Source organism: Crassostrea angulata, chromosome 8 (genome assembly GCF_025612915.1).
Source record: "Crassostrea angulata isolate pt1a10 chromosome 8, ASM2561291v2, whole genome shotgun sequence".
Lineage (NCBI taxonomy): Eukaryota > Metazoa > Mollusca > Bivalvia > Ostreida > Ostreidae > Magallana > Magallana angulata.
In genome coordinates, this window is record NC_069118.1 from 60,393,590 (window position 1) to 60,421,516 (window position 27,927).

The 27,927-nt window shown below is 32.9% G+C and overlaps 2 protein-coding genes across 2 annotated transcripts; one reads left to right on the forward strand and one right to left on the reverse strand.

Moving 5' to 3' along the window:
* Positions 1-1,016: 1,016 nt before the first annotated feature.
* On the reverse strand, positions 1,017-6,555 carry LOC128159777 (uncharacterized). Its single transcript, XM_052822974.1, has 7 exons — positions 6,123-6,555; positions 5,414-5,585; positions 5,157-5,262; positions 4,740-4,802; positions 4,299-4,355; positions 2,925-2,999; positions 1,017-2,587 (listed from the first exon to the last, which is right to left on the reverse strand). Exons 1-7 carry the CDS (start codon positions 6,275-6,277, stop codon positions 2,322-2,324), a joined length of 894 nt encoding a protein of 297 aa, XP_052678934.1. The 5' UTR covers positions 6,278-6,555; the 3' UTR covers positions 1,017-2,321.
* Positions 6,556-6,580: 25 nt separating this feature from the next.
* LOC128159776 (uncharacterized) lies at positions 6,581-23,324 on the forward strand. Its single transcript, XM_052822973.1, has 13 exons — positions 6,581-7,552; positions 8,158-8,283; positions 15,921-16,018; positions 17,001-17,197; positions 17,799-17,916; positions 18,073-18,220; positions 18,492-18,664; positions 18,952-19,147; positions 19,371-19,448; positions 19,606-19,749; positions 20,044-20,240; positions 20,335-20,626; positions 21,753-23,324. Exons 1-13 carry the CDS (start codon positions 7,160-7,162, stop codon positions 22,086-22,088), a joined length of 2,496 nt encoding a protein of 831 aa, XP_052678933.1. The 5' UTR covers positions 6,581-7,159; the 3' UTR covers positions 22,089-23,324.
* Positions 23,325-27,927: the final 4,603 nt, after the last annotated feature.

The window sequence follows — 27,927 nt, forward strand, 5'->3', positions numbered from 1 at the left end:
ACATAAAATTTGATCATGTAATTTGTCTTATCATATCAAATGAAATGTAAATATGATATATAAATATATATACCGGTAGTTGATGTATATAATATATGTAAATAAATGTAAATATTCTCAACATATTGTGTAATATAATTTATCGTTCTATTTTTGTTCTACATGTAAATTAAACCATATTTTTACTACTGTCAGTGTGTATGTCTCTTAAATTATGTTGTTCTCTCTATCACTCTCTTTCTCTCTCCCTCTCTCTCTTTCCACCCTCTCTCTCTCCACTCGTTCCACCCTCCCTCTCTCTCTCTCTCTCTCTAAAATAGAAATATCTGTAAATGAAAATTGTATAGTTGGGCTGTGTCATCAGATTGTTGTTTATTAAGGAAAATCATGACAAATTCATTAAATCTTCAACAGCTTTAATAATATATATGCACAACTGTAAATATTGATAGAAGTTTATAACAATAACATAATAGTATTATAAGTAAAATTGTTTGTTGCCTTAAAATGAATTTTTTTTTCAATTTATATGAAGTGAAAGAATTTCTTCATATTTTTTTTATTATTTTCCTGATTATAAACTGTTTTGGATTTAATGCATTATTATCAAAAATTAAAATCATTGTAATTTTTAGAAAGTTTTTTGTCAATTCTATATCTCATTGTTAGTTTAAATAATTGTTGGTCTCATCAGTGAATAAAGAATTAAATTGAAATTAACTGACCATGGAAACAACTAATTAAATTTGTCTACATGAAAGGCAAATTTATGGTATGAATAAACAAATTCCGGATAATTTAGAGTTGTCCAACATTGCTGAGGATCAGAGATCATTAAGTGACAAAGTAAAAATTGCTTACTTAATAATGGTATGATAATACTGATTTAGTCATTATTCATAAAATAATTAGATCTTACATAAACACATAATTGATTATTGCAGAAAAAAATATATCTGCTGTTTGACAATCATATCAATGCAATTTAAGAAATGTTTAATAATAAGTACATGTAATACAGTTTACAGTTCTTTATTAACTTTAAGCTATACAGCTCATCAGTAATACAGACATGTTTAATACTGGCAATCATATGAAAAAATCACATTCTCTCTCTCTCTCTCTCTCTCTCTCTCTCTCTCATTCAAAGCTATGACATATGAATTAGGTTGGTTGGAATTAAATAATTAAAACTTTCAACAATCTTGCGAATTGCTATGTGTACAGCAACAGAGTGTGCATGATGATATAAATATCTATATTAGCAGCATTCAATTTGATTATATTTTTTTAAAAATCCATTATCTGTTCATTAATATGGAGAGTTATTAAAATAAACATATACTATAAAATTGGTTTACAAGCAAGCTTACAAACCATATGCTCCCTACTACTTGACAATGCTACATATTAGATACTTTACCTACACATAACAAACACAAAACATGTACAATTTGTCGACAACAAATAATTCTAAATTCAAAAGAGTAAAAAAATTAAAAACTTCCTTGATATATGCCCATCTACACATTATGTCCTAAATCCCTACAAGTTTCAATAAATTCTGTGACATGTAGTGGTTTAAGAGAAGTCATGTTAGGGAATTAACAAAACAAATAACAAACAAGAGGCCTATGTGCCACTTCGCTCACCTGAACTTAGTTCCTTGTAACATTCTATTTCGTAGCATATGCTATTTCTCTTTTAAAATATTTAAAAACATTTTCCATAATATATATTTTTATGTTAAACTGTGAACCTTTCTTGGGGCCCCAGTTTTGGCCAGTCTAAGGATCACAATTTTTACAATTTAGAATCTTCACTATATATACAAGTTTTTGTGTAAATATTGGCATTTCTGGTGCACTGGTTCTTGAGAAGAAGATTTTTAAAGACATACACCTTTACTCACTGTTTCGCAATTATCTTTTTTTTTTCAAAAAAGGTTACGCCCTTTATTTAAAAAATTTTGAATCCTCTTACCATAAGGATGCTTTGTACCAAGTTTAGTTAAATTTGGTCCAATGGTTCTAGTGAAGACAGACAGACGGATGACGGACAACAGGTGATCAGAAAAGCTCACATGAACCATCGGTTCAGGTGAGCTAAAAGGAAACAGGACTGATGGTCTGACTGCTGGAAGGGTAAAAAACATTGAACTGTAAAAAGTGTAAATATATATCTTGGGTAGTTAACAAAAAATTTCTGTCGAATAGTTAATAACCATCTTCAAAGATTAAATTTAATTCCTCACAGTAATTGTGAAGAATTAAATTTCATCTTTGAAGAGGATTTTCCCAAATCTATCATAAATTGTCAATTTATGATAGATTTGGGAACTTAATGATTGGTGAGACTGAAAATGGTGACAAAGGAGAATTCAAAGAGTGTCCTGGAAACTTAGCAACAATTAATTCGACTGCCTCTGTTGATCTCCTCTGCAACTGAAGAATTTCATCCTGCTGTGCCACCATCTTTTCATAGAGTTTAATCTTCTTGGCCCTGTACTCATGTACGTGCTTATCTCTCTCTCTCTCCATTTCAAGAAACTCCTCCCTAACATCTTTTGGTGCTTCTGCAGACTTGGCTAAAAATGTTGGTATGCATATTACATACTAAATTGCTGACTAATTAAAAACTGATTTTCATGCTCATTGTGTCATAATATAGGTGACAGATGTACGGTACATGCAGCTTAATTTATAATGCCATAGATCTCAACATACTTTATAAGGAAAATACATAATGCTGTACAGATAAAGGCTTAATCGTAAAAGGCATTTCTCCAACTTAATGAGATAATCTGAAATTTGTGTTCACATGTATGATAGTATATTAAAAACTAGCTTTGAACAAGTGCATTTGAATCTAAAAGCCATAGTTGCATCTACACTAGAAAAGCTTTTATATACTGTTATACTTACAGCAACTATCATGTAATTTCTTCTTTTTCACAGGCCTTGTCCATGATGCATTCATGAGATTTGAAGTGCATGCTTCTAAATAGTCATTAGAGAAGGTTATCAATTAGTATTCTTTAAATGATAAAAGTTACATTATTAAAAATCATATGTAAACATTACACTAGGAATAATTTGTACTCATCTGGTGTATTTTTAGCCGGGCTCTGCTGAAAGCAGAGTCCTGGCTGTAGGCAGGCAAATCGCCAATGTTACTATAAATAGCACAAGTAAACAAAAAACCAAACAGCGTCAAAGTAAAAGCTTCCGCTACACCAAATAGTTACACAAAGAGCCACATTTGTCAAAAGTGTTGGCATTTTAATTGTTTCTTTTATTTTAATTTCGAGAGAATTGTCTATCTTTTTAGTTTTCTTATCAATAACTTAATTGTTTTAAAAACAAGACTATGCATTTTGGATACATACAATGCGCACAGTGTTCGACATTAACCTTAGTCCGTTAGTCACAGACTAATTGATTTTGAGTCGGACTAACAAAATTTCTGTCTTATCAGTCCGGTTTGACTAGTAAAAAAAATCTGCTTAAAAAATTGTGTAAATTATCGATGTTGCAAAGCCACTGCAATTGTCGACAACTTCCTGGAAAACGCTGACTTTTTTACAGTAAATTGATATATGATACATTTTGGTGATTATAGAGTTACCGAGTGAAAACAACAGAGGTATACAGGATGTTGTGGGTGATTTGATAATTTTTTTTGCCCTAAGGGGATGTCTGAGAAAATAGGTAACGAGCACACATCTGGCTTCGATAAAGACGCTTAGGTGTTTAAAAAAAATAAACTGACAGGTGAAAGGAGATTTCTTGTTGTTTAATTTAAATGAATTGTGTTTAAATCCTAGTGCCTGCGGACTAATTAAAGTTAACAGACACTAGTCCGGCAGGACTAATGCATAAAAAAGTTAGTGTCGACCCCTGTGCGCATGAATTTTCATGAACTACTTTGCTGCACGTTGAAGAAATGGGGATTGAATATATAACGCTTGTTGCAAAATTCAAGGCAGAAACTGTTGAACTTTTTTCTACTAGAGTTTAGACAAACATATTTTTGTTTTTAGCCGCTTACAAAAATCGCTCTCTGATGCTTTGCCGACATTAAAAACATATGAGAGAGAGAGAGAGAGAGAGAGAGAGAGAGAGATTTTCAGTCTTTACCACACAATATGCATAAAGACACACCAAAAGAGCCCAGCTTTCAGTACTTCAGTACTTTGATTATATAAAGCATAGTAAAAGTTACACACTAACAGTGCTGCACAAATTCAGAAAAATGTGCTAAATGAGTGAAAAGAAAATAATGCATATGACATGTACCTGGCAAAGTGGGTGGCAGAGTTGGGACAGATGCTTCTTTCATTTCTGAGATGCTATCTAAAAAAAATCATAAGAATAGAGTTGTATACAGAACATTTGATAGTAAGTACTGCAAGTTCAATAAATGAATAACCTAAGATAATTTGCAAGGAGTTTCTAAACAAAACAGCAAGTATCAAAAATAACTTATGAAATTATAGGGAGAGAGATGGAAATTACATGTCTGTGATGTTTTATAAATATACAAAGCACTTGCTTAATCAGTAATTTTCCTTTAGTAATACATGTATTCATCTCTCACAATAACAATGTAACTATGATGAGCCAAGAAATATGATCATTCATTTCAGGTTAAGGAACATGTTTTAAACAAGTTGACATTCCATCCATATAAAAAAATCATATTAAAACCATTTATAATCATTATAATCATAAACATACCTGGCAAATTATCCGGCAAGTCTGCAACAGCATCTTCACATATTCCTGATACAGAATCATAATCTGAAGAAATATTATAAAATCATCACAATACTCATATTCATAGCTATATTGTATATATAGTACATGTACTGACTTTCCTCAGAGTGAGTCTTCCCACAGGGTAGTCTAACTGTGAGAGGAGTCTCTCTGTATGACACCTGTGCATGTATAAGGTATGATGTACTGTTACTTACTGGTAATACATGTACATACAATTCTATAAACAATACTTGTAATTGACTAGCAGAAAATTGTTTTCAAAATGAACTTTTATCATACTTGCATGGAGTTAAATGTAAATCATATACCGTATGTATTACTCTATGAGAGTCATGCAATCTTAAATTAGTTATTAATAAGAGGAATAATATTTACCTTTCTCAATTGTAATGAAAGAAGATGTTGTTGCTTTATTACACTCTAAAGTGTCAACTCCGCCTTCCACACCTTCCACAGAGCATTTAGATAATGTGCCAAGAATCTAATTCAAAATTTAAAAAAAAAAGTATATTTTACAAGTGTGGCAAACATGTTTCTTGATCAACATTTTAAACTCTTAGTGTCAAATTGTTTCAGATAAGAAATACAGACAAAGACAACTACATGTACAATAATCATAGCCAGGAACTTACAAGTCTTTCCCAGGTTTTTATGTCCTCCACAGGTGCAGGACCACCTCCTGTACCTCTCATCTCTTTCAAACGTGCAGCTTCTTTTTTCTTTGTGGCACTTGAAATATCCTGCCACTTTTTCTTACAATCAACAACATCCCGTGTGATTTCTGAGATGTTGACAGAGTTTACTCTAAAAGAAATGTTGATGCTTTAAAATGTTATCTATCTATCTATCTATCTATCTATCTATCTATCTATCTATCTATCTATCTATCTATCTATCTATCCATCCATCCATCCATCCATCCAAATCATTTTATATAATTGTTTTTTATATACATGTGCACTTTTATTCACATGTTCATTTTTCTTGCATCATTTGTTCATTGTATTTTATCTATCAATTTGGTCCTTATTTTATAATCATGTAATTGCTGAATGTAGGTCTAACTCATTCGTTCAAAGATATGCAGTTTTTCTAAACACATATTTATAGAGGTTTTAGACTTTTAGCTGTTTCATATCATGAGGGAACGTATATACGTCCCTGATATCATTTAATTAGATATTTGTGTCGATAAAAACCTATTATATAATCAACATTAATTAATTTTAAAGTAAATTTAATACATAGGATTTGCTTAAATTGTTTTCATATGAAACGAAAATAAGAAAAACTTATAGTAAACAAGTAGGTCAGTGAAACAAAGGTGCGCTGTCAACTCACCGTTCGGCTATTTGTTGCCAACATTGCGTCTTTTGGCTATTGGTAAGGCCAGGGGAGAATTTTCCTCTTATAGTCTTGATGTTGGCCGAAACACCCTGAGCCAAAGCCTCCAACTCATCGGTACTCCAGTTTGGTTTGCGTTTTTGTTTGTCCATGTTGTGTTTATGTTAAATTTCCCGCTGTTATGTCGAATTTGCAGACGATTACGTAACCGGAAGGTGTGAATGCGCAGCCGCATTGAAAACGAAAGTGTGTTGCTAAGAAAGCTTTTTGTCGTAAGTGTAATCTTAAGTGCGTTCTAGATTGAGCACTTGGGGATTCTCCTAAGTGTGATTTTTTCACTTACGAGTGGTTTCGTGAAAACGACTTAAGAAATGACTTACGGTATTCGTAAGTCAAATAATTAAGATTAAACTTACGTTTTTTTTGTGAAAAGGGCTACTGGGAACCACCTGCAAGTGACTCCGTCTCAGGAATAGTCTCTTGGGAATCCTTTTTAAGATAATACAAAATAATTGATATAAAACGAAAAACTAAACATTTGCCTGGTCCTGGTAAAAAGGTATGACACGAATACATAACGTTACATATATGTGTAGGGGCCGGGGGTAAACAACTATAAAATATATATATACTGCACTGATAGAGTTTACATTGACTTAAAAATACATAAATTCAAACAAACTATTTGTAAATATCATTTTCAAATACATTAACACACGTCAAACACAGCTGACATTTGTTTTGGACCTATTTATAACTCACCGCAAAAGCGTCTATCATCTTCGGATTTTCCCTTATGACGTCTGCTTCTAAAGGGGTCCGTAAGGGATGTTGTAGTCGTGTATCTTCGACTTGCGCATTATTTAAAACTCACTTCCGATAAAATATATCACTTGTTGTGTTTTATATTTAATAACGTTTACAATATTTGTTAGGTCTCCTTTTCAAGCGTTACTGCGTAAACGCAATAGTGCGTCAATGAAAATTGCTACGATACACCCCTACGGTTCTCAGTGAAACCAATGTAAACAATTATGGTGGGCGCGGATCCCGCAGAAGACTTGAAATGCAATGTATGCAATTTTCAAACAAATAGAAAAGCATTTTTTCACCGGCACATACAATCTGAGAGACATAAAAATATGGTATTTCTTCAAAATGAGCAGCATTCTCCGACAACAGAGGATACCGTATCTTCAGAAAAATGCCAAGAAACTTCCGCAGAACTTCTACTGTCAGAAGACGAGACTGAATTACCGTCCGATGAGTATAGGCCTAGCAATCATGAAAACAATGAAACAACCAACAGTGGACATGCTAGATCGTACACAACATCAGATTCGCAAACCCAGGGAGATTGGTATCCCTTCACATCAAAGATTGAAATGCTGTGCTACATTTTTATGAGTTCCGCATCTCATCCTGTGGTAAGTTTAATTATATAAGCACATTATCCTCCTTCACATATAGACCTGCATGTACACACCTTATTTCATGGACATTTGCTTTATTTGATATGTAATAAAATTAACAAACCCAGTACTTTTTATCATCATCTTTCTCTCTCCCCCTCCCTCTCTCTCTCTCCCTCTGGTCCTACTAAATTAACAGAGAATGCTAAAGAACTCAAGAGAATCCTAGATACATGTAACTCGTAACTCTATGATTATTTCATTTCCAATTAATAACTTTACTTTCAACGGCCAGCTCTCTCTTTCTCTCTCTCTCTCTCACTCTCTCTCTCTCTCTCCTAAAAAAAATTGATTGGTACTGTACTGGCGTGCGACCAGTTCTCGCCGAGTACCATTTCTTGCCAGTACAATGTGATGTCATTTTTCGTCTATAATTTTATGTGTTGATAAAATGACGTCACAATGTACTGCAAGAAATGGTACTGGGCAAGAACTGGTCGCACGCCAGTGAAGCTCTTCAGAATATAATTAAAAACATAATTACTATAGTAACAATGAGGTTCTTTTTTTTGAAAATTGAAAGGCAAATAAATTGTAAATCATTATTCAAAATGTTGTAGAGTGAAGAAATTGTCAAATTTCTGTTGTTCGTCCTGAGAGAAGCGGGTGTTCCTGATGTCCCATCTCTTCTTAAACTGAAAAACCTTCAGTTTGGGAATTTGAATTGGGAGGATATGATGACAAAGGTATCCACATAGTTTACATGTAACATTACATGAATTGGTTTATATAAAATTTATGAAATTATAAATATAATATATATATATACCTTAGTAGATGAGATTCTCTTATACATAACATAATTTGTGGAATCCAACCACAGGGGCATCGTATCCGCTCTACACTCTATGACATATATATAATAATACACAAGGGAAGAATCGAAAGTAGGACACGATTTGTAAACAATGTCAAAAACAACTTACTTCACAAAAGTCACGCAAATCCTCGCACACAATGTTGCAAATGTTGTCAAAAAACACGTTCACACTCAAATATTCCTAATAAACTCGGTAAAAAGCGTTTTTATCCCATTAAAACCGCTGTCTGCTGCAGAAACCCAATCTCTTCGCCCAAGAAAAGATAACTCTGTACTTTCTCTCTATATATGTTCAGTAATGATAGTAGAAATTTCGGCAGTAAACTGTGTAAAATGTCGGGGGAAATTTTCGTCGTATATGTTACTACCGTAAGCATAATAAGTTAACATGCGTTCCGATATATTTGGCATGTACTTTAATTAGCGTAATTTAAAAAACAAATTAATATATTTCCTATCATTTAATCTTTTGTAGAAACGTAAATATTCTATACTCTGAGTATAGGCTAGTAATTTGATATTGACAATTAAAACAATGCTGAAATTCTTAGGCAACGACAATTAATTTTGAAGGTTTAAATTGGAATAATTGCAAAGACAAAAAATGAATTATGAGTATTTTAATTATTGAATAAAAAAATAATATAATTTTTTTTTATGTGAACACCAACGTAGTTTTCCATTAACATTTTAGAGAAGAAAAAAATATTTAAAATTTCCCAAGACATTTTACAGTTTACCGCCGAAATTTCTACTAACACTACTGAACATATAGAGAGAGAAAGTACAGAGTTATCTTTTCTTGGGCGAAGAGATTGGGTTTCTGCAGCAGACAGCGGTTTTAATGGGATAAAAACGCTTTTTACCGAGTTTATTAGGAATATTTGAGTGTGAACGTGTTTATTGACAACATTTGCAACATTATGTGCGAGGATTTGCGTGACTTTTGTGAAGTAAGTTGTTTTTGACATTGTTTACAAATCGTGTCCTACTTTCGATTCTTCCCTTGTGTATTATTAAGGTCTTCCGTTTCCAACGGAAGACCTTACTATTATTCTGAAAAATTTTCAAATTTCTTATTATTTTTTTTTTTCTTCTAGACGCCAACTTTGATCCTTAATATCTCGCTCGTTTGTTCACCGATCGTTTTGAAATTTTCAGGACTGATAACATGCCGCGTGATGTTGTCGTTGCATATTTTAGTTGAGGAAAATCCCCATCCGGTTTTGAGTTATTCCCCTTTTAGTAAAATTTAACGACTTCTTTTGTCCAGGGGGGTTTAGCTATAACGATGACTGGCAGAGTCTCAAAGATGGGCTGGTTTGGAAGCTAATACATTGAATTTGTGCGAGATATATTTTATTTATTATTTAAATGCAAATAAAAGGGGTGGTATAGATGTTGAAACAAAGGTACGAAAAAAATTCAAAAAAATTCGCGTATTTTCCGTGTTAGTTTTCTACCTGATAAAAACTTGTTATAACATGTAATTTAAAAGATCTTGGTCTTACCAAGACCTTTCATTCGGTATACAGAAAAAGGGGCTGGCCCCTATAATTAGGGAGTTAGATGCGTCAAAAGTTTCTTGTCAATAACTTGTAAAGGAATAAAAATTTCTAATGCATTATTGAAGCAAAGTTGTAAAGAAATTAATTTTGAATCCTTCCGTGGTATTCAATTTAATGTTTTCGTAATTTATAGCCAGTATTTGCAGAAACAATTGTTGTCAGTTCGGTCCATTTTTGTGGGGGTGCGCACGTTTAGGAGGTTATGAAAAGGCTTTTTGTAATGCACTAACTGATACATGCAGCGCGCAAAAATAGTTCTACATAAAATTCCCAAATGTTTTTATTCATATGTACATATTCATTTCATAAAGATGAACGTCTTTGACCTTATTTTTGTTGTTTGTTTCATAACTGTGCCCCTTTCTATATTTAGATGCATTACGAGACTCAGGTAACCGATCGATAAAAGAGTCGCTAGCTGTATTCAGGCCGTCGCCTTGACGACAGTGCATATGCTTGTAGAGCTGGACGTACACATGTTTAACGCCCCACTGTGTTACTGTAACAGAGACATTTTGAATTGTTTCAGTTCTGGGAGATGTGTTAATAAAATGGTTCGAATGCATGGTAATTAAACTCAACTTTTCTACAGTACGTATACACGGCCGTCATATAAAGCACAATGTGTATAACTGACATGACAAATGTACGCTGGCAATTTAAACGAACGCGGGATTGCTCCCGATAGAACATTTCTTTTAAAGCAAAACAAAATACTGATTTCCGATGGATATAATATTATCATCGTGGAGATGATTTTAAAAAGTGAACTTAATATTCGTATACGATAATATTTGAATCCAAAGCCGCTATTTTTAAGTAACGGTTATTAGGGATATTAATTATGACTTGCCCCGCGTTTCACGTTTTTTACTTGCAATGCATCAACAAACGAAAATACCAAACAACCTTCGGCAGCAATTTATAAATTATTTATTACATACTAGTACACAATATTAAAGAGATAATTAAATAAATTGTGCTTTATAATTGTACTCGCTATCTTCCGTGGAAATAATGGCATGGAAAAAATGTTGTTCAATGTTCATCAAAAACGATGTAGCCTCAGCAATCGAAAAAAATTAACAAACTGTATATTGATAGATTGACACATTAACAAACATTCAGACCCGCAATGTATTTTTTGCAAGTTCTATAAAATGTAGACTCAATAAGTGAATTTTTCCGTTTGGGGTATTTTGAATCACATGTGTACGCTATGTGTACATGTACATATAGATTAATAGCCATATAGATAAACACTTTCGGTGTTGAATTTTTAAAAGATATTTTGTACAGTCATGCAAAGCAATGCAATGCAAGGACTATTAAATTCGAACAATGTACATACAGTAGGGATCGAACTGATACTGGTTCTGCTTGTTCTACAAACAGCGAATAAAATGCGAAGTATTAGGGTGTTATTTTTTAAACAAATAAGTATTGCTCTCTTAAAACCTTGCTTTACTAAACAAAGTATTTCATCGGAAGCATTATTAGTTACCTTAGCTGCATATATGTAGCTCTCCGTCTGGAAAAATTGAGTACCATCCGAAATTTTTCATACAAGGGCTGTACAGACTTGCAGCTAACATTACCTTAGAATTTCCCGCTGTTCATAAATTCATTAAAAGACGTGCAGATTCAAGTGGTTATATGTCGTTTGATATGGGATTTATGATGTCTATTTATATTATTTTAATTAAGGACAGATGAGACGTTCCTCAATTTTATATAATTTTCCTTGATATTTCATTCCTTATTTATTAACATTTAAACCTGTTAATTCCAAAAAATTTAGAGTACATTACCAGGCTCGTTTTGGAGCTAGAATATTTCGAAATTCCCTTAAAATAGCACGCAAAATGCATTTGAATGCTTATAAGTTAAGTCATACTATATATTTTAATTTGAACACTTTATATCCAAACCAAAAAAATCATATTACCTAAAAATTTAATTATGAAATAACAAAGTGGAAATCTTAATTCACATTGTGGAGATAGGAAAAAATGGAAGATACATGAAGGTCGCGTCTGACCTTAATATTATACAAGCAATAGCTTTCCAAAAAGCTTGCCTGACTACCCAAATTTATTCAATGGAAGCATGCATGTATCAATTAGGCTATCTTATAAGAAATTAAATTTAATTTTCGCTGCGGATCATAAATTATTAAAATGAACGTGCAGAGTTTAGAAGCAATTTCAATCTTTTTCTTCGATCGAGTGCATGTACCTGTATATCACTGGAAATTAAATCTTTTCATTATTTTAAATCATTTTAGGAATGTACATGTATCGAATAATCTCAAACAGCCAAATTGAAAATTGAATTTGTTATATATTAGATGCAAAATCAAAGACATTTTGTTATTTCTAACCATATAGGAAAGGATATTCAAACACGTACATGTAGCATCGTTATTTGAAAGTGTGTGTGTGTGGGGGAGGGGGGAGGGGGGGGGGGGGGGGGGTAGGGGGTAGGTGGGCAGCTTTATCAAAAAAAAATCGTGACAAGGAATTTAAAAAATGGGGAATTTTGAAAATCCTAATCCGTAGGTGGGAGGGGGTATTTACATTTTAACTTCAATTTAATTCAATTAGAATTACTTTATTTTTTGGTTCCATTTATTACATGCTCCGACAAAAGTGAAAGATCCATGATATCTCTATTTATTATATGACCAGTTAAGAAAATAGAGTGGGTAAGACCATCTACACATCATGTGCTCTTGCCTTACTTGGACTCGCCCACTAATCGGCGAGCCAAAATTATGAATGAGACGTATTATGGCGCGAAGTCTTTCTTTACCATTCACGCAACAGCTGAAATCTCAGATAGATCCATCGGCATAGATCCATTGGGAGGGTGTGAACTAATAACTACATATATTATACTTTGGATTGAATGTTTTAGAAGAAATCTATCCAATTAACATACACACTTAATTGACTAGCAATTGTTTGATGTACATTTACATTTGTACACGCGAGTGAAACCCTTTTCCAGATGAATGAAATCGCCCAATTGATCGAAAATCGGGTCACACGTACCCCACTTCGGCGAATTACTTGTACGTAGCCCCTCCAGTAAATATTCCAATTATATGAATTTATATTTGTTTTAATTAATCCAAACTGATGATTCTTTGTTAATGATGATAATCCAACACCAACTATTACTTACATTGTACTACTTAGACAATGTGTATCATCTTGTTGCGATGACACCTCCCTCTTTTTTTTTTGACCTTTCAAATATGGCAATCTATTTTTAAATCAGGATTACACACGTGCAATGTGAAAAGCCCTTTTAATTGAACAATCTTGCTCATTGTTGCTTATTACATCCCATATAACGTTTTCATCAATTATGAATATAAATGTTGACACATTAAAGATGCATCGTCAGGCAATTGTGGGTGCCCCCCCCCCCCCCCCCCCCACCACACTTTTTCTCACAGCAACTAATTTTTCCGGATTAGGATTTTGAAGATTTTGGGAAAGTCTTTTTTTTTTTTTTTGCTTGTCAAGATTTTTTGGATGAGTCTGCCCCCCCCCCCCCACTTTCAAAAAGGATGCTACGTGCCTGCATAAAGATTCAAGGGCCTTCCGTCATTTTCAAGCCATGATAAACATGATATAAGGACTCTCAAAATTAAAAAAAATAGACGCAAAGTAAACTGCATTCACGGCATATGTTCACATGGTATTCCTATTCGTATTCTATTCCTATTTTGGACTCGTCCACTTTAACTAGGAAAAAATTAATGAATGAGACATTCTGATTCTGGCGCGGAGTCTTGTAAATGAAATTTCCATTGATCTGAATGGATTTTTCCGTGAGGGTCGGGGTAGGTATAAAAACAAATTTAATCGTTCAAAGTTTTGAATTGTTAACAACGAAATATCAGATCGAATGTTTTAGAACGATTTATAAATCCAAAATACAGTCATTTTTAATCGGTTGACGCGTGAGCATATGTATTAAGTAGGCGGGCATCCTTACACCCTATTAATTGAAGACAAATGAAATCGCGTCCAGCAGAACTCCCTGGCATTTTAGTGTATGTTATTATAAATTTATGATTTTGTTTGTTAATAACAATTCAACATCAATCATTAATTAACAATGTACACTCTAGTACGCTAATACACAATTTTGTTGCGATGACCCCCCCCCCGGCCATTATACCTATTTTTAAATCAGGATTACACACGTGCTTGCATGTGCAGAAGACAATCTGGAACTTAACTGATAACTATATCATCTCTTTGGAAATTTATTTCTCCGTAAGCAAAAACGTGTAGTAACTGATACATGCAATTGTGAAAACCATAGAGGAATGCGTGATCTGCGCATAATAACTAACTGCTTGATACAATATTTCTTTTTTCCAACATGTTTTAAGTCAATAATAATATGAAAATATATGCTTGACTTCATAACGGAAATTGATCCAGATAAATATAATTATCAAAAATAAACCTAAAAAACAAACTACACTTTCATCCTTCACCCACAATATTGCCTTTTCGATATTTGTCATCGTGGTAGATCCGTGTAACAATCTATTAAGTAGGTGCTTGCACGACATAGAACCGGCCCTTGCTGACCAACGTTTTCATTAACACATATAAAGGAAAAAAAATATTTAGATTTTTTCTTGGATTTATTTTGATGTAAATAAAAAAGAGAAATAATTAGTTCTATAATATATATGCGATGTAAATCTTTTTTCCATGCAATATTTCGTATAAAACAACGAAGAGTAGTATCTTGAAACTTCATTCAAAATTTTATTAGACCTTTAAATTGTAAAATGCTAACATTGAAAATTGTGCCCGATTCCTTTTGTTTTTAAGGTAAATCTTTATTGTTGAAAAAAACTGATTCTTTGAGACAAAATAAATTGACATAATCAGTTTGACATTCTCTAAGTGCAGTTCTGTAGCTCTTAGTCTGAAAAAGAATCGGATGGACGACCTAGGACCCAGATCGTCCATCCAAATTTCTTGAATGTTGCCATTTCTTTCGTACGCGGACGCATGTTGGCCGAATACACACCGAGACTAAATGGTTCGTATTTTAAGTTTTAACTGCGTTTAAAGGTAATATTGGAATTCCGATAATTTTGAAAATGATTAATTAAATAAAAAGGGTTAAAATTACCGTTAAATTACCGGCATCGGTTCCCCATGCGCGAATCTAGAAGAGTAGGGTGAGGGTTCCAGACCCAAATCTAAGCCCCGCAAAATTTCTTTCCATTACATGTACAATATAAAATTACAAAAATATGCCTCGGACATCCCCAGGCAAACTCAAATAACCGTCAGACACTCAACCCCCAACCCAGGAAATTTTTTCTTATCCGCGCATGCCCCTTCCCCCCCCCCTCAAAAAACAAAATTATTCTTCAGAACCCCCTGTAAAATTTTGAGGATCTCCGCATACATTCTAAAAGATTCATTGGCCCTTGCTTTCGATTAAAAATGCGAGTAAAATGTTTGGTCTTTTTACGTTCATACCGGGCATACCCACTGTGTGATTATAATCGTCGTCCATATTCTGTGTATATTGAGTCATTTATGATGATTAGATAAGTTTCTCAAAATAAAATGCACATGCAAAAAAACAACATGCGGCGAATCAAACTTCAGACAACTTTGAAAGATCTGTATTTGCTTATATACATGTACTTTGTTTCTTTTACACAGTGTTTACACATCTAATATTGCACCATGGTCAGGTATCAATTTTTGTATTACGTCACAAGTATGACGCAGCTACGACGGAAGACCTAATCGTTGCTTGCAACGAGCTCGTCTCTAGTTATATATATGTCATAGAGAGTAGAGCGGATACGATGTCCCTGTGATCCAACATGGCGTATATATACCTTATTATAAAAAGGTCATTTAATCTTTTTAAGGGGACAGACCAGAACGGCATTCCATTTTGGATTTTAAAACCGAAGGAATTATTAAAACTTTTCATTTCAAATCCAAAGGTGTCATCAAAAATTGTCAGGTAATGAGGACATTGATGTTAAATGCAGATGTGTATACACTTAATTTTCTTCTAAACCCCTTAAAAATTACTTAAAGTTTTAGGTTTGATTTTTAATTCACTTGTAAGTTTTTTTAAACACGGACAAAGCATCGGGGGCAGCATAGATTTTTGTTTTGTGTAAAATTTACATACAAGTATAAAAAATTAAAGGATCATGGAGTCGCCCTCCACTATCCAAGGAGTACCGGTATGTAAATATTGATATGAAATACCATTAACAATAACTAATTTAAGAAGAAAATTAAGTTATATGTACAATGTAGACTGTTCTCCCCCTCCCCCTCCCACCCAATCCCCCCAAACTTTCCATTTTTTTCTGCTCTGTTATTAATTTTTGTTTTGTTTTTATTACATGTTTTTTCTTTTCTTTCTCATTTTTTCCCTACACTACATATACTTTTTTATTTTCAACCTTGGCAATTAACCATTATTTTTCTATTTTTTTATTTTCATTTTCCTATCATAAGCTATTTGTTTTGTTTATTTTTTTGCACTGTACCTCCTTCCAATGCTATTTATAATATTAATCTATTATACAAAATTCCATTGCAATATATATGTATATATATCTTATATAAAATTATATAATTACTCATATTATACCTTGACTACAGGAGAGAACATAAATAGGCATTGTGCCTGCTGTTCAATCCATTTCAATGTATTTATATACTTGAATAAAATACTTATTACATTAATGTAGACTAAGCTTACCCCCCCCCCCCCCTCCCTCCCCCCTCCTTTCCGGTTAGGATTTTGGGAAGTTCCTCCTTTTTCTTTTTGTCAAGATTTTTTTTATGAGTTGCCCCCCCCCCCATCCCCCCCCCCCCCCCCCCCCCCCCCGGCCCCCCACTTTCAAAAACATTGCTACCGTGCCTGCTAACTGAAACTCATACTCATAAACAATGACATGAAGTATCATTTAACATGTATATTATAGGAAACCGAACAGTCAAACAGGTGTGATATCTCATCCTGCTGATGCAGATAAGTGGAGGAATGGCATAAACTTTCCTGTGAATGAAGATGGGATACCTCCCACAGTCACCATGCCAATCAATTTATTTTTGGATGACACTTCAACCCATAGGAGTAAAAGGTGGCTACCTCTACATTGCATCCAAATGCAACTTTCAGGTACATGTACATTTTTGTATATTTACATTTGCAAATATGCTCCCTGATAACAAACCAACAGAATAGAAAATTAAAAACAATATAAACTATGTGATATCGCATCTCAGTGATTTGTGAACTTTTTCATTTGCTTTTTAATTAAGTAATAAAAAGCAATTTAAAGAGTTCACATGGATATGTTGTTGGTTGGTCACATGATCAAATCCTGTGAAGCCCAAATTTTGCTGTTTATTACTTATATTTACCTTCAAAAAAGACAAATCATTTAGAACTGTTGAAATTACTGAGATTTTAAGTTTACAATAAGACAAGCGATAAGCGGGTTCTGTGATCATTGTGACCACATGAAAAAGTTCATACAGAATTGAACGTCTTAGCTATTCTATAGGTTCATATAAGGAAGCATATTTGCAAATGTAAATATTTATATATAATCTCTTCATGCTTGTTTTGGTATATTATTAAACACCTCATTTGTGATATTAAATATAATAGTATGAATTCTTCGGATTCTCTCAAAATGTGATGACCAAGCTATTTTGAAATAGGGAAATTATATATTTGATGAAAAGTATCTTTTGCTTTAAAATACAACTTTCAGGTTTACCACTGTGTGAAAGAATGAAACAAAGTTCTGTGTTCTTTGTTGGAGCATCAGAGAAAGTAGAAATTATGGACCTGGGCCAGTTAGTGGTTGACAACATATTGGAGTGTGAAAGGTTTGACACATTTTGTTGGGTATTATATAATTCTCTTTCTGTGGTGAAAGTTCTTTTTCAAAATTCTTAATTTTATGCGGATAAATCTGTAAACTAAGGCCAGTATCTTTTTTTCTAAATATATAAACTGTAAAATATGATACATTAATTTTCTAGGGAAGAGGTTGAAGCCTTTGATGCAGAAATGGGACAAGAATGCACCATTAAAACATGCATTGATGTAGTTGTGGCAGATTATGCTATGATGTCTTTTTGCGCAAATCATTTAGGAGCAGCGGCAAAGAAGTATTGCCCTAGGTGTTTTGTATGTTGCATTTACTTTTACACATTTTTTTGGACAAAGCTGTCATACTCAACTTTAAAAATAATAAATATTACAATTACAAGTCTTTTCGGTATCTCATGGATAGTATGAGGATGCAGAATATAAGGATAATTATTGTGTACTAATTTTAAGACAGAAATCAGAAAATCATTAGATATGACTATCCAGAGATAATTACTAATCATTAGGTGGTAATATGCAAACATTAAACTAAGTCAGCAAGAGTTAAGATTTTAACTGATTATTTCAGGCAGATGCTGACAATTTTGACCATATTTGTCAAAAAAGAGAGCCTGATGAAACACGACGCTCATTGAATATCCTGAATATGAGAAGTTTGGAGAAGGACAAGCAAATACTTCGTTCAGAAAAGGGAATAAAAGAGCATGACAACTGCTTTTGGGATGTCATAAATCCTCACAGGTACATGGATATAAAATAATTAATATTTTCTCCAAAGTATCCGCAAAATAAGAGTTGTCCTGAATATAGTATCAAATTTGTACTTTAACTTGAGTGGATTTTCATGGAAATACTTAAATTTCTCTCTGCGGGTGTATGGAAAATAAAATAAAGTTCACTAAATCATCTATAACTTAGTTGATAATAATTAATAGTGTTGGTTATTGTTCTATAAAGAACACGTATTTTTTTCAGCCATCATATTTGAATTAACCAGCATTGTTTTTCAACTATTCTATTTATAATAGTGACATTCCTGTTGGATTACTCCATTTAATTCCTTTGGGATTAGCGGAACACCTTGTCAAATATATTGTTGACAGTGTGGACAACAACACATTAAAGAAGATGTCTGCACATCTTGATGCTGTTGTTCCTGGTGGCAGATTTTTTGAATTCTTCAAATACATGCAAAGTCGCCAAGGAAAAGACTTTAAGTATTATGTAAGTTGTCCTTGTTTTGTTTTGCTTTTTTTTAGGAATGGGAGGGTGGAAGGGGTTATATATTTGTCATCGTATATCAATGACAATATATCTTTGTTAAAAATAGTTTGAGAACCTGATATAAATATTTGAAGAAAAAAAACCATTCCAAAATTGTATACACTGATCGAGTTAATTTACAATCCATATTGTCTCAATTATTTTATATTTATGATTATAACAGTTGCAGATTGCACCTTTCAACATGATGTTTGCTGGAGTTCCACAGAAATATGTAAAGATGATTTCCTGCTTGTCATTGGTAAATCCAATTTATGAAAATTGATTCTTGGAATTTAATCATCCTGTGCCAATTAAGCTCTGCAAGCAAGCTATATAGTACATGTATCAGTCTGTCATATATTATCTCCCTTTAGCCATAAATGTACATGAAATTTGATTTTATGATAATGGTTTAGATTCAGCTACAACTGCATAGTGAGAGCTTTGATGAAGATGATCTGCAGTATCTACAGTCAACCATTGACAAATATCTCTCCTATATCAAAGTTCATACACCTGAACTTCAAAGGAAAGCAAAGTCACATCTCCTTCTTCACATTGTAAGAAAGACAAACTTTATTTAAAGAATATATGAAATGCTTGTGTAAATTAGAGTGTAATGCTAATGGAAGACCTGTTTAATTAGAATACATGTGTTCATAAGCTGAGAAATAAATCAGATCATATCTTAAATATACTAAATAAGCATTCTATTCATACATTGCTCTAATAATAATGATTGATGCCTATATAATTAGATTGAGACTTTCAATTACATGTATCTAAGAATATTTGATGCAATTCTCATGATTCTTACCAAATACCAATATATTAAACACATTTGTTTTTTATAGGTTGATGACATAAGAAAACATGGTCCCCCTAAATTTTACATAGAGGATGCCTTTGAAAAAAACCATGGCACCATAAGGGATCAAATCTTCCTTCAGAATCAGAAGGCACGTAGCAGGGACACTTGTATCAAGTTTACCAAGCATACAATATGCCAACATATTTTGTCTGGGGGATATTTTAAGGAGTCTGAAGAATGGTTAGTATTAGGTAGTATTTAATTTACCGTTACTCGAATATTGAAAGGACTTATGACTTAAGTTGAATGGTGTAGCAGAAATATTTTATTGCAGGAAAAATGCTTCAGAACATGCTCTGCAGTTTGGAGGCATGGCAGAGATACAGAAATTTATGGGAGAGTCAGTCACCTCAGACAAAAAGATGCCAAATGGTACAGTCCGAAAACTATGCCGCCAGTCAAATAGACACACAATGACTGAGAAAATGACTGATGAGATGCTATCCCTGCTGACCTCCGACAATCACTCTCCAGATGACAAAATTCAGAGAGGATCAGCTATCACAGCAGGTGGTGAAATGGTCAATGCTGGTGACTGGGTGGAGTATGGGACACCAGGCGAGAATGTATGTACATGTATAACATTTTAAAGTGATTGTGGAGAATGAAGTATTTAGGAGCATCCTCATTTTTAGGTCACCTGAGTCACTCAGGTGACCTATTGCTCTCTGTTTTTGTCCGTCATTGTTTGTCGTATGTCGATCATCAGTCGTAAACTGAACCAATTTCAACCAAATTTGGCATATAGCATTTATGGGTGAAGGCAAGTTTAAAATGTGAAATTCATGGCTCCTGTCCCTCTGGAGCCTGAGGGGTGGGACTAACACCATTATAAAAAAATATATTCTTCTTTACTATTGGACATCAAGCAGTCAAACTGCTGGCATGAATGTAATAATCATTGAGCTCTCTTGCAAAATTGTGAAATTCATGGCCCCAAGTTCAGGGGTTCTGGCACTGGGGTGGGGATCTAATGATTACATAGTGAAAATGCATTAATTCTTTGAAAATCTTCTCCTCTGCTCTTGATCTAAGTACATAATTATGATGAGTAAGAATGCCTCTTCCAAAATTGTGAATTTCATGGCCCCTCAGTCATGGGTTCTTGTGTTAGGGCGGGGCTCTAATTATTATTACATAGTGAAAATGCATTAACTTTTTGAAAATCTTCTCCTTTGCTCATGATCATTAAGCAGATGAACTCTTACATAAGTACATTATTATGACGTGGAAGAATGTCTCTTCCAAAATTGTTAATTTCACCACCCCTGGATCAGGGGTTCTGGTGTTAGGGCAGGGCTCTAATGATTAAAAAGGATAGGGTGGCGTAATTTGGAACTGAATATTTATTTTTTGTACTTAAGAGTTGTTCAGTTATGTCACTGATTCTATGCTACAATATTTTAATTATTTTTTTATAATTAAGAAATTTTATTGGATTAAACAATCCCCGAGTATTTAAAAATAATGATTTCATTATTAATCATAATGCACATGAATATACATTGCAAAAGCCACACTGCAGTTACTCAGGTGACGGATAAGGCATGTCATATGGGCCTCTTGTTTAAAAATACACAGTGGTTATTTCAATCATGATAAAAAGGGAAATGTGAAAAAATTGTTATCTGTGCATTAATTAGTCATCAATGCATTCATTGTTTCCATATGTATTGCTTACTGTTTTATCAGGAGAGCTGTGGAGTTTTCAAAGAAGGCGTCATAGTTTTGCCTACCAGAGGGCCTACAAAGATGATGGCAATAATACAAAAGGCCACAGAATGTTCGACAAGTTGTAATTCACTGGGTTGTCCAAAATTACATTTGGGAAATGAGGTTGTTGCCATTCATACAAGCAAAGTCATTAAAAGACTAAATGTTATGCATGACTGCCTGGGTGCAAAATGCAGCATACGAGACACTCGTGTAACAGAGAGGGTGGAGCAGGAAGCAGTGCTGACCAAAAAAGTTCATTTGCATCATAACTATGACCATGCATACTTTTTCAAAAATTTCTACATGCTTTAATAGTGATTATTGTTAATCTATATCTCTGTCCATGTCCAACTTTTTCAATGGTTTCTGCAAAATTACATCAATGCATCTCGTTTAGTACCGTACATATAAGCAGCACTTTTGCTATGCATACCGGGTATATTGTATATTTAGTTTACTAAGTGTTATCTTTCAATATAAATATGAAGGTAATTCCAGTGGCTTTCATATATGAGTCGTTTTGTTTTTTCAAACGATGTGATAAATTTTCTTGCTAAAGTTTTGGGCATATCAACAATATTACAGTGTAATTAGATGATCATTTTAGATCACATGTATTTGAATTACCGATAAAGCATTGTACAAGACATACATTGTACATGTAGCATAGCCTGATTTTTTTTCAAAAGGAGAGGAAAACAATAAGTATGTCCAAAATCATGGGGAATTATATTTATTTGACTGAAAGGGTTGCTACATACTGCACTTATATCTATATTTTGCCAACTAGGCCCAAAATGTAAAATTTGTTTTATATAATTTGACTATGTATATAATTTATAGTTACTGCATGTAAGATTGTGTCTATATACCTAATTAAGATATTTATCTCATTTTTCTCTCCAAATTTTGCAAAAATAAAAATTTTTAACACTGTGTATATCCAACAATATGGACCAGGGTATAAATTGCCTGTTATATTTTCAATCCAAATAGATTTTTTTCTTGATTTAAAGAAAATCAACAGATCAATAGATTGACTTATGAGATTAAAATTGCCTCATTGTGTTAAATTTGGTCTTTGAATTCTTTGGCCAGTGTGATCAAGCTGAATTAATTAATGCTCACTGTATGTTATAAATGTGCATATGTATGAATATTCTGCCTTTTTTAGTAAATTATATAGGAGTTGTTTTAATTGTCCAAATGAAAAAAAAATAATTTGACACATTTCTGAAAAGCTGGTTCTACTTTAATTTCAGATGTAAAATTAAAAACTATATTCTTCTAGGACTTGAAACATGCATGCATTTAATGCATTGCTTAGTAAGGCTTTGGCAGCCAATTGTATGAAAACTTTGTTTGTTTTCCATGGTATTTACTAGGTAACATTGCATTTATTACATCGCATCTGTTATTAAACAGTTAAACAGTTTATAAATATAATCAGATTATGATCACGCAGCTTGAACTTTTTTTTTTTTACAATCAGCTGGATATTATTCTAAAGGTATTATTTATGATAGGCTAATACTCACATGATAAAAAGGCACATGGGTTTTGTACAATGCAAACTGCATGTTGAGCTCTGGATGTAAAGTGAAAATGAAACAGGGGTACTTTGTCATTGCATATGAAGAGCTTTTCTTTTTCCGATAACGTTTAACATGTATCTATTATTATATATTGTAAGCATTGTGGTATTTTTTATTTAAATTGTTGACTCACAATTTAAGTATTTATATATATGTATATAATTATCATCGATACCTATTGCGTGAAAATTAAAAAAAAAAAGTCGGAACTTTTAGGTTTGTGGTTTCCTGTTCTTATTTCTATGTCTTGAGGATTTTCCGGTATACCAAAGAAGAAAGTTGAAAGACTGCTAAGCTCGGTTATATTTTACAATATTCTTAGGTAACTCTATTTTTATCCAACAAATGGCCCGAAAATAAGCATAGAAACGAATGAATTCAATCGACGACTCTTGGGTGTACATAAACAATATTCACCACGTCACATGGCCTATATGATATATACACCAACTGTATACTTCAGTTGTATAGAATATGCTAAATGATTTTGTAGACATTACCATGTTAAACATGGTTTATTAGTCAAATTTCTAAACATTTTATTGAATGAAGGTTGAAAATAACCATGATTAATATAGGAGTTGCTCAGAGAAATTTCAGATGAAAATATTAGGAAATGCATGTAACTTTATTTGTGGTTTTGCAAATCAATTAAACTTACAATGATATAAAGTGTCATACAATGTTTAGACATGTATGATGTAGGTATTTTCATTTCCAAGGAGGGGGGAGGGGTCCGGACCCCCCTCCCCTTTAGATCCGCACATGCAGATAATTTTAATGTTATTCATATGCATGCCTTCACACATGTAAAACATATTATTAACGCAGCCACGTGTAACATATGGTTTTTAGAACTCATGTTAACCATGTGTTTATTAACATATGTGCACAGGGACATCGTATCCGCTCTACTCTCTATGACATATATATAATAATACACAAGGGAAGAATCGAAAGTAGGACACGATTTGTAAACAATGTCAAAAACAACTTACTTCACAAAAGTCACGCAAATCCTCGCACATAATGTTGCAAATGTTGTCAATAAACACGTTCACACTCAAATATTCCTAATAAACTCGGTAAAAAGCGTTTTTATCCCATTAAAACCGCTGTCTGCTGCAGAAACCCAATCTCTTCGCCCAAGAAAAGATAACTCTGTACTTTCTCTCTCTATATGTTCAGTAGTGTTAGTAGAAATTTCGGCGGTAAACTGTAAAATGTCTTGGGAAATTTTAAATATTTTTTTCTTCTCTAAAATGTTAATGGAAAACTACGTTGGTGTTCACATAAAAAAAAATTATATTATTTTTTTATTCAATAATTAAAATACTCATAATTCATTTTTTGTCTTTGCAATTATTCCAATTTAAACCTTCAAAATTAATTGTCGTTGCCTAAGAATTTCAGCATTGTTTTAATTGTCAATATCAAATTACTAGCCTATACTCAGAGTATAGAATATTTACGTTTCTACAAAAGATTAAATGATAGGAAATATATTAATTTGTTTTTTAAATTACGCTAATTAAAGTACATGCCAAATATATCGGAACGCATGTTAACTTATTATGCTTACGGTAGTAACATATACGACGAAAATTTCCCCCGACATTTTACACAGTTTACTGCCGAAATTTCTACTATCATTACTGAACATATATAGAGAGAAAGTACAGAGTTATCTTTTCTTGGGCGAAGAGATTGGGTTTCTGCAGCAGACAGCGGTTTTAATGGGATAAAAACGCTTTTTACCGAGTTTATTAGGAATATTTGAGTGTGAACGTGTTTTTTGACAACATTTGCAACATTGTGTGCGAGGATTTGCGTGACTTTTGTGAAGTAAGTTGTTTTTGACATTGTTTACAAATCGTGTCCTACTTTCGATTCTTCCCTTGTGTATTATTATATATATGTCATAGAGTGTAGAGCGGATACGATGCCCCTGTGATATGTGTAACATGTGGTTGAAATCTACATATGTAAAACATATGTTTCACGTACGTTTAACATATGTAAAATCTTACGTATGTTAAACGTATGTGATGTTGAACGTATGTTATCACACGTATGTTAACCATGTATTTCTCAACGTATGTGTAACGTATGGTTTGACTTCACGTGTGTGCCACGTATGTTTAACGTATGTTTCACATGTGTTCAGTTCCAACATATGTGAAACGTACGTGGCACAATTAGCTGTGTACAAAACCTGGACAGTCAGACGTCTTACACATTGTTTTTTTTACCTCATAAACAAAAATCAATTCCTGTCCCGGGCGAAAACGCCCAAAACTCAAAGGGGAATTCGGGAATTATTTTTCCTCAGCCATGTTTTAAACGTTCAGTGAATTACTGTAGTGATACCTACATAGGAACACAGTAGGTTTACTATAGAGCAGTGGTTTATTTTAGCATTTTTGTTTCCTTTATACTCTAAATCTATTTTTCATTGCTATGATTTGATTTATATCTACATGTATATACATATATACATGTTTATACTTAACAATTGTTTATGGGTTTTTTTAATATACATGTATATACTTAACAATTTTATATGTTTCTTTTTTTACGTAATTGGTTTGACTTCTAACATAAGAAATATAAAGAACTTTAAGTGAATTTCATGTGAACGATTTTGAATGACCTGTACAGTTGTTAACACTTGTGTGCTTTTTTCCATGCTTATTCTCGTGAAATCTTTCAAATCATAAAGAAAGAGAATATGCCCTCAGAAAAATACAACCGATTAACATGTTACTCGTATCAAAATACATGAATTTGTAACATTTTTTTTACCTTTCCGTTAATTTTGCTTTAACTTTGCATTAAATTCAGATCTATACTACATGTATCTATGAAATAATGAAGTACGTTTCACATTGTATTTACTACAGATACCCTTTAAATGTCATAGAGACACACAGAACAAGATAGAATGCCCTGCTTATGTGTTAATCGAATATTACTGTGGAATCATTAGATTTCGTGGTGGCTCAATTTTCGTGGAATTAGTGGGTACCTCTCATCAACGAATTAACATCCCCCACGAATTAATAAATTAAGGCTATAAAGTCATATTCCTTTTGTATGTATACGAAAATACACGAAATTACGTCCCCACGAACCTATAAAATTTAAGCAATACACGAAAAATGGCTCCCACGAATTTTAATGATTTAACATTTTATCAAATTCAGAAATCTAAAATACGAGCAAATAGTTGTGAAATAATTTTCTTCACTACATGTTGCTATTTTGAAGTAATTTTTTGTTTATTCAATTCAGTCATTTCGATTGATTTATGTTGATAGGATTTAGCACTATCTTAAACATAAACAAGAGAACCAAATTAATTTAATACATTTTATTTCCTGCCACCCGGTAAATTCAGATTTTACAACATGATAACGTTTCACATTGAAATGCAAAAAACATTACTTTTAAATAGCTTTTGTTAAGGTAAAGTAATATTTATTTGACTTTAAAGACAGCGGGAACATCAGCTTCTTTAGAAAATGGTAAGAGTGTTTTCTGTCTTCTAACTAGGCTCTACAACATAAATAGAGACCAAACCAGTCATGTTGGCAATGTAGAAATAAAGGAAAAAGAAGTTAAATGTCATGTAAAAGTGAAGAGAAGAAAAGGAAAGAATAGACCAAACACTCAGTGAGAATAAATGAGATTAGTACATGTAAAATTCACTTGGTGTAAAAGAACATGAAATACTAGAAGTAACCTTTGTTTAAGAAAATCAGCGCATTGAGGGAAGAAAGTACAGACATGTTGATACAAACACGTAAAGAGAATTATAAAACATAACAAAAGAAACGAGGAGAACGTACACAGGAAAAGTATACTAGTGAAACGGAAGTGTACAGGGAAAAGATGATGGAATGAATACGAGAGAGATCATGAATAATACCTAGGATTGACGGGAATATTCTTCTCTCTGTGTAGTGGATAATACAGACCACGTTTGTGTGGACTCTGTCTTTTCTAAAAAAAAAAAACAAAAACAAAAAAAAAACAAAAAAAACGGGGATAGCAATTAATATACATACGAAACACTTGTAATAACAATTGAGGAATTAATAACGCTTATAGGTTGTCCAAACTTTTAATGAACAACGGTAATTGTTTGAAATTCAATGTTTGGTTTTTTGATTTTGTATTTATTATATAAATATATCAAAAAATTAATCATGAAGATATATGTACATGTACTTGCCAAAAAGTGTTGTATATTGGAAGCCTGGAACAGACTGCCATGAACGTGTCAAGAACGTGTCAGATATGATAGTAGAAATAACGTGTCGCCTTCTGAATTGTACTTAATTATTCACAAAAATTACTTCATTTTGTTTTAATGAAAGATGCGTTAAAAATGATGTATGGGGTCTGATTCCTAAAAACATCCCCAACTGCCGCTGAATCAAAGTATTTTGGATCAACTATTGGTAAGCTTGCTTAAACTGATTCATTATAAGCCAGAAAGTTATGGAAATAATCTGAAATGATGTTAAGTTAAAGTATGACGACTGGGCGTA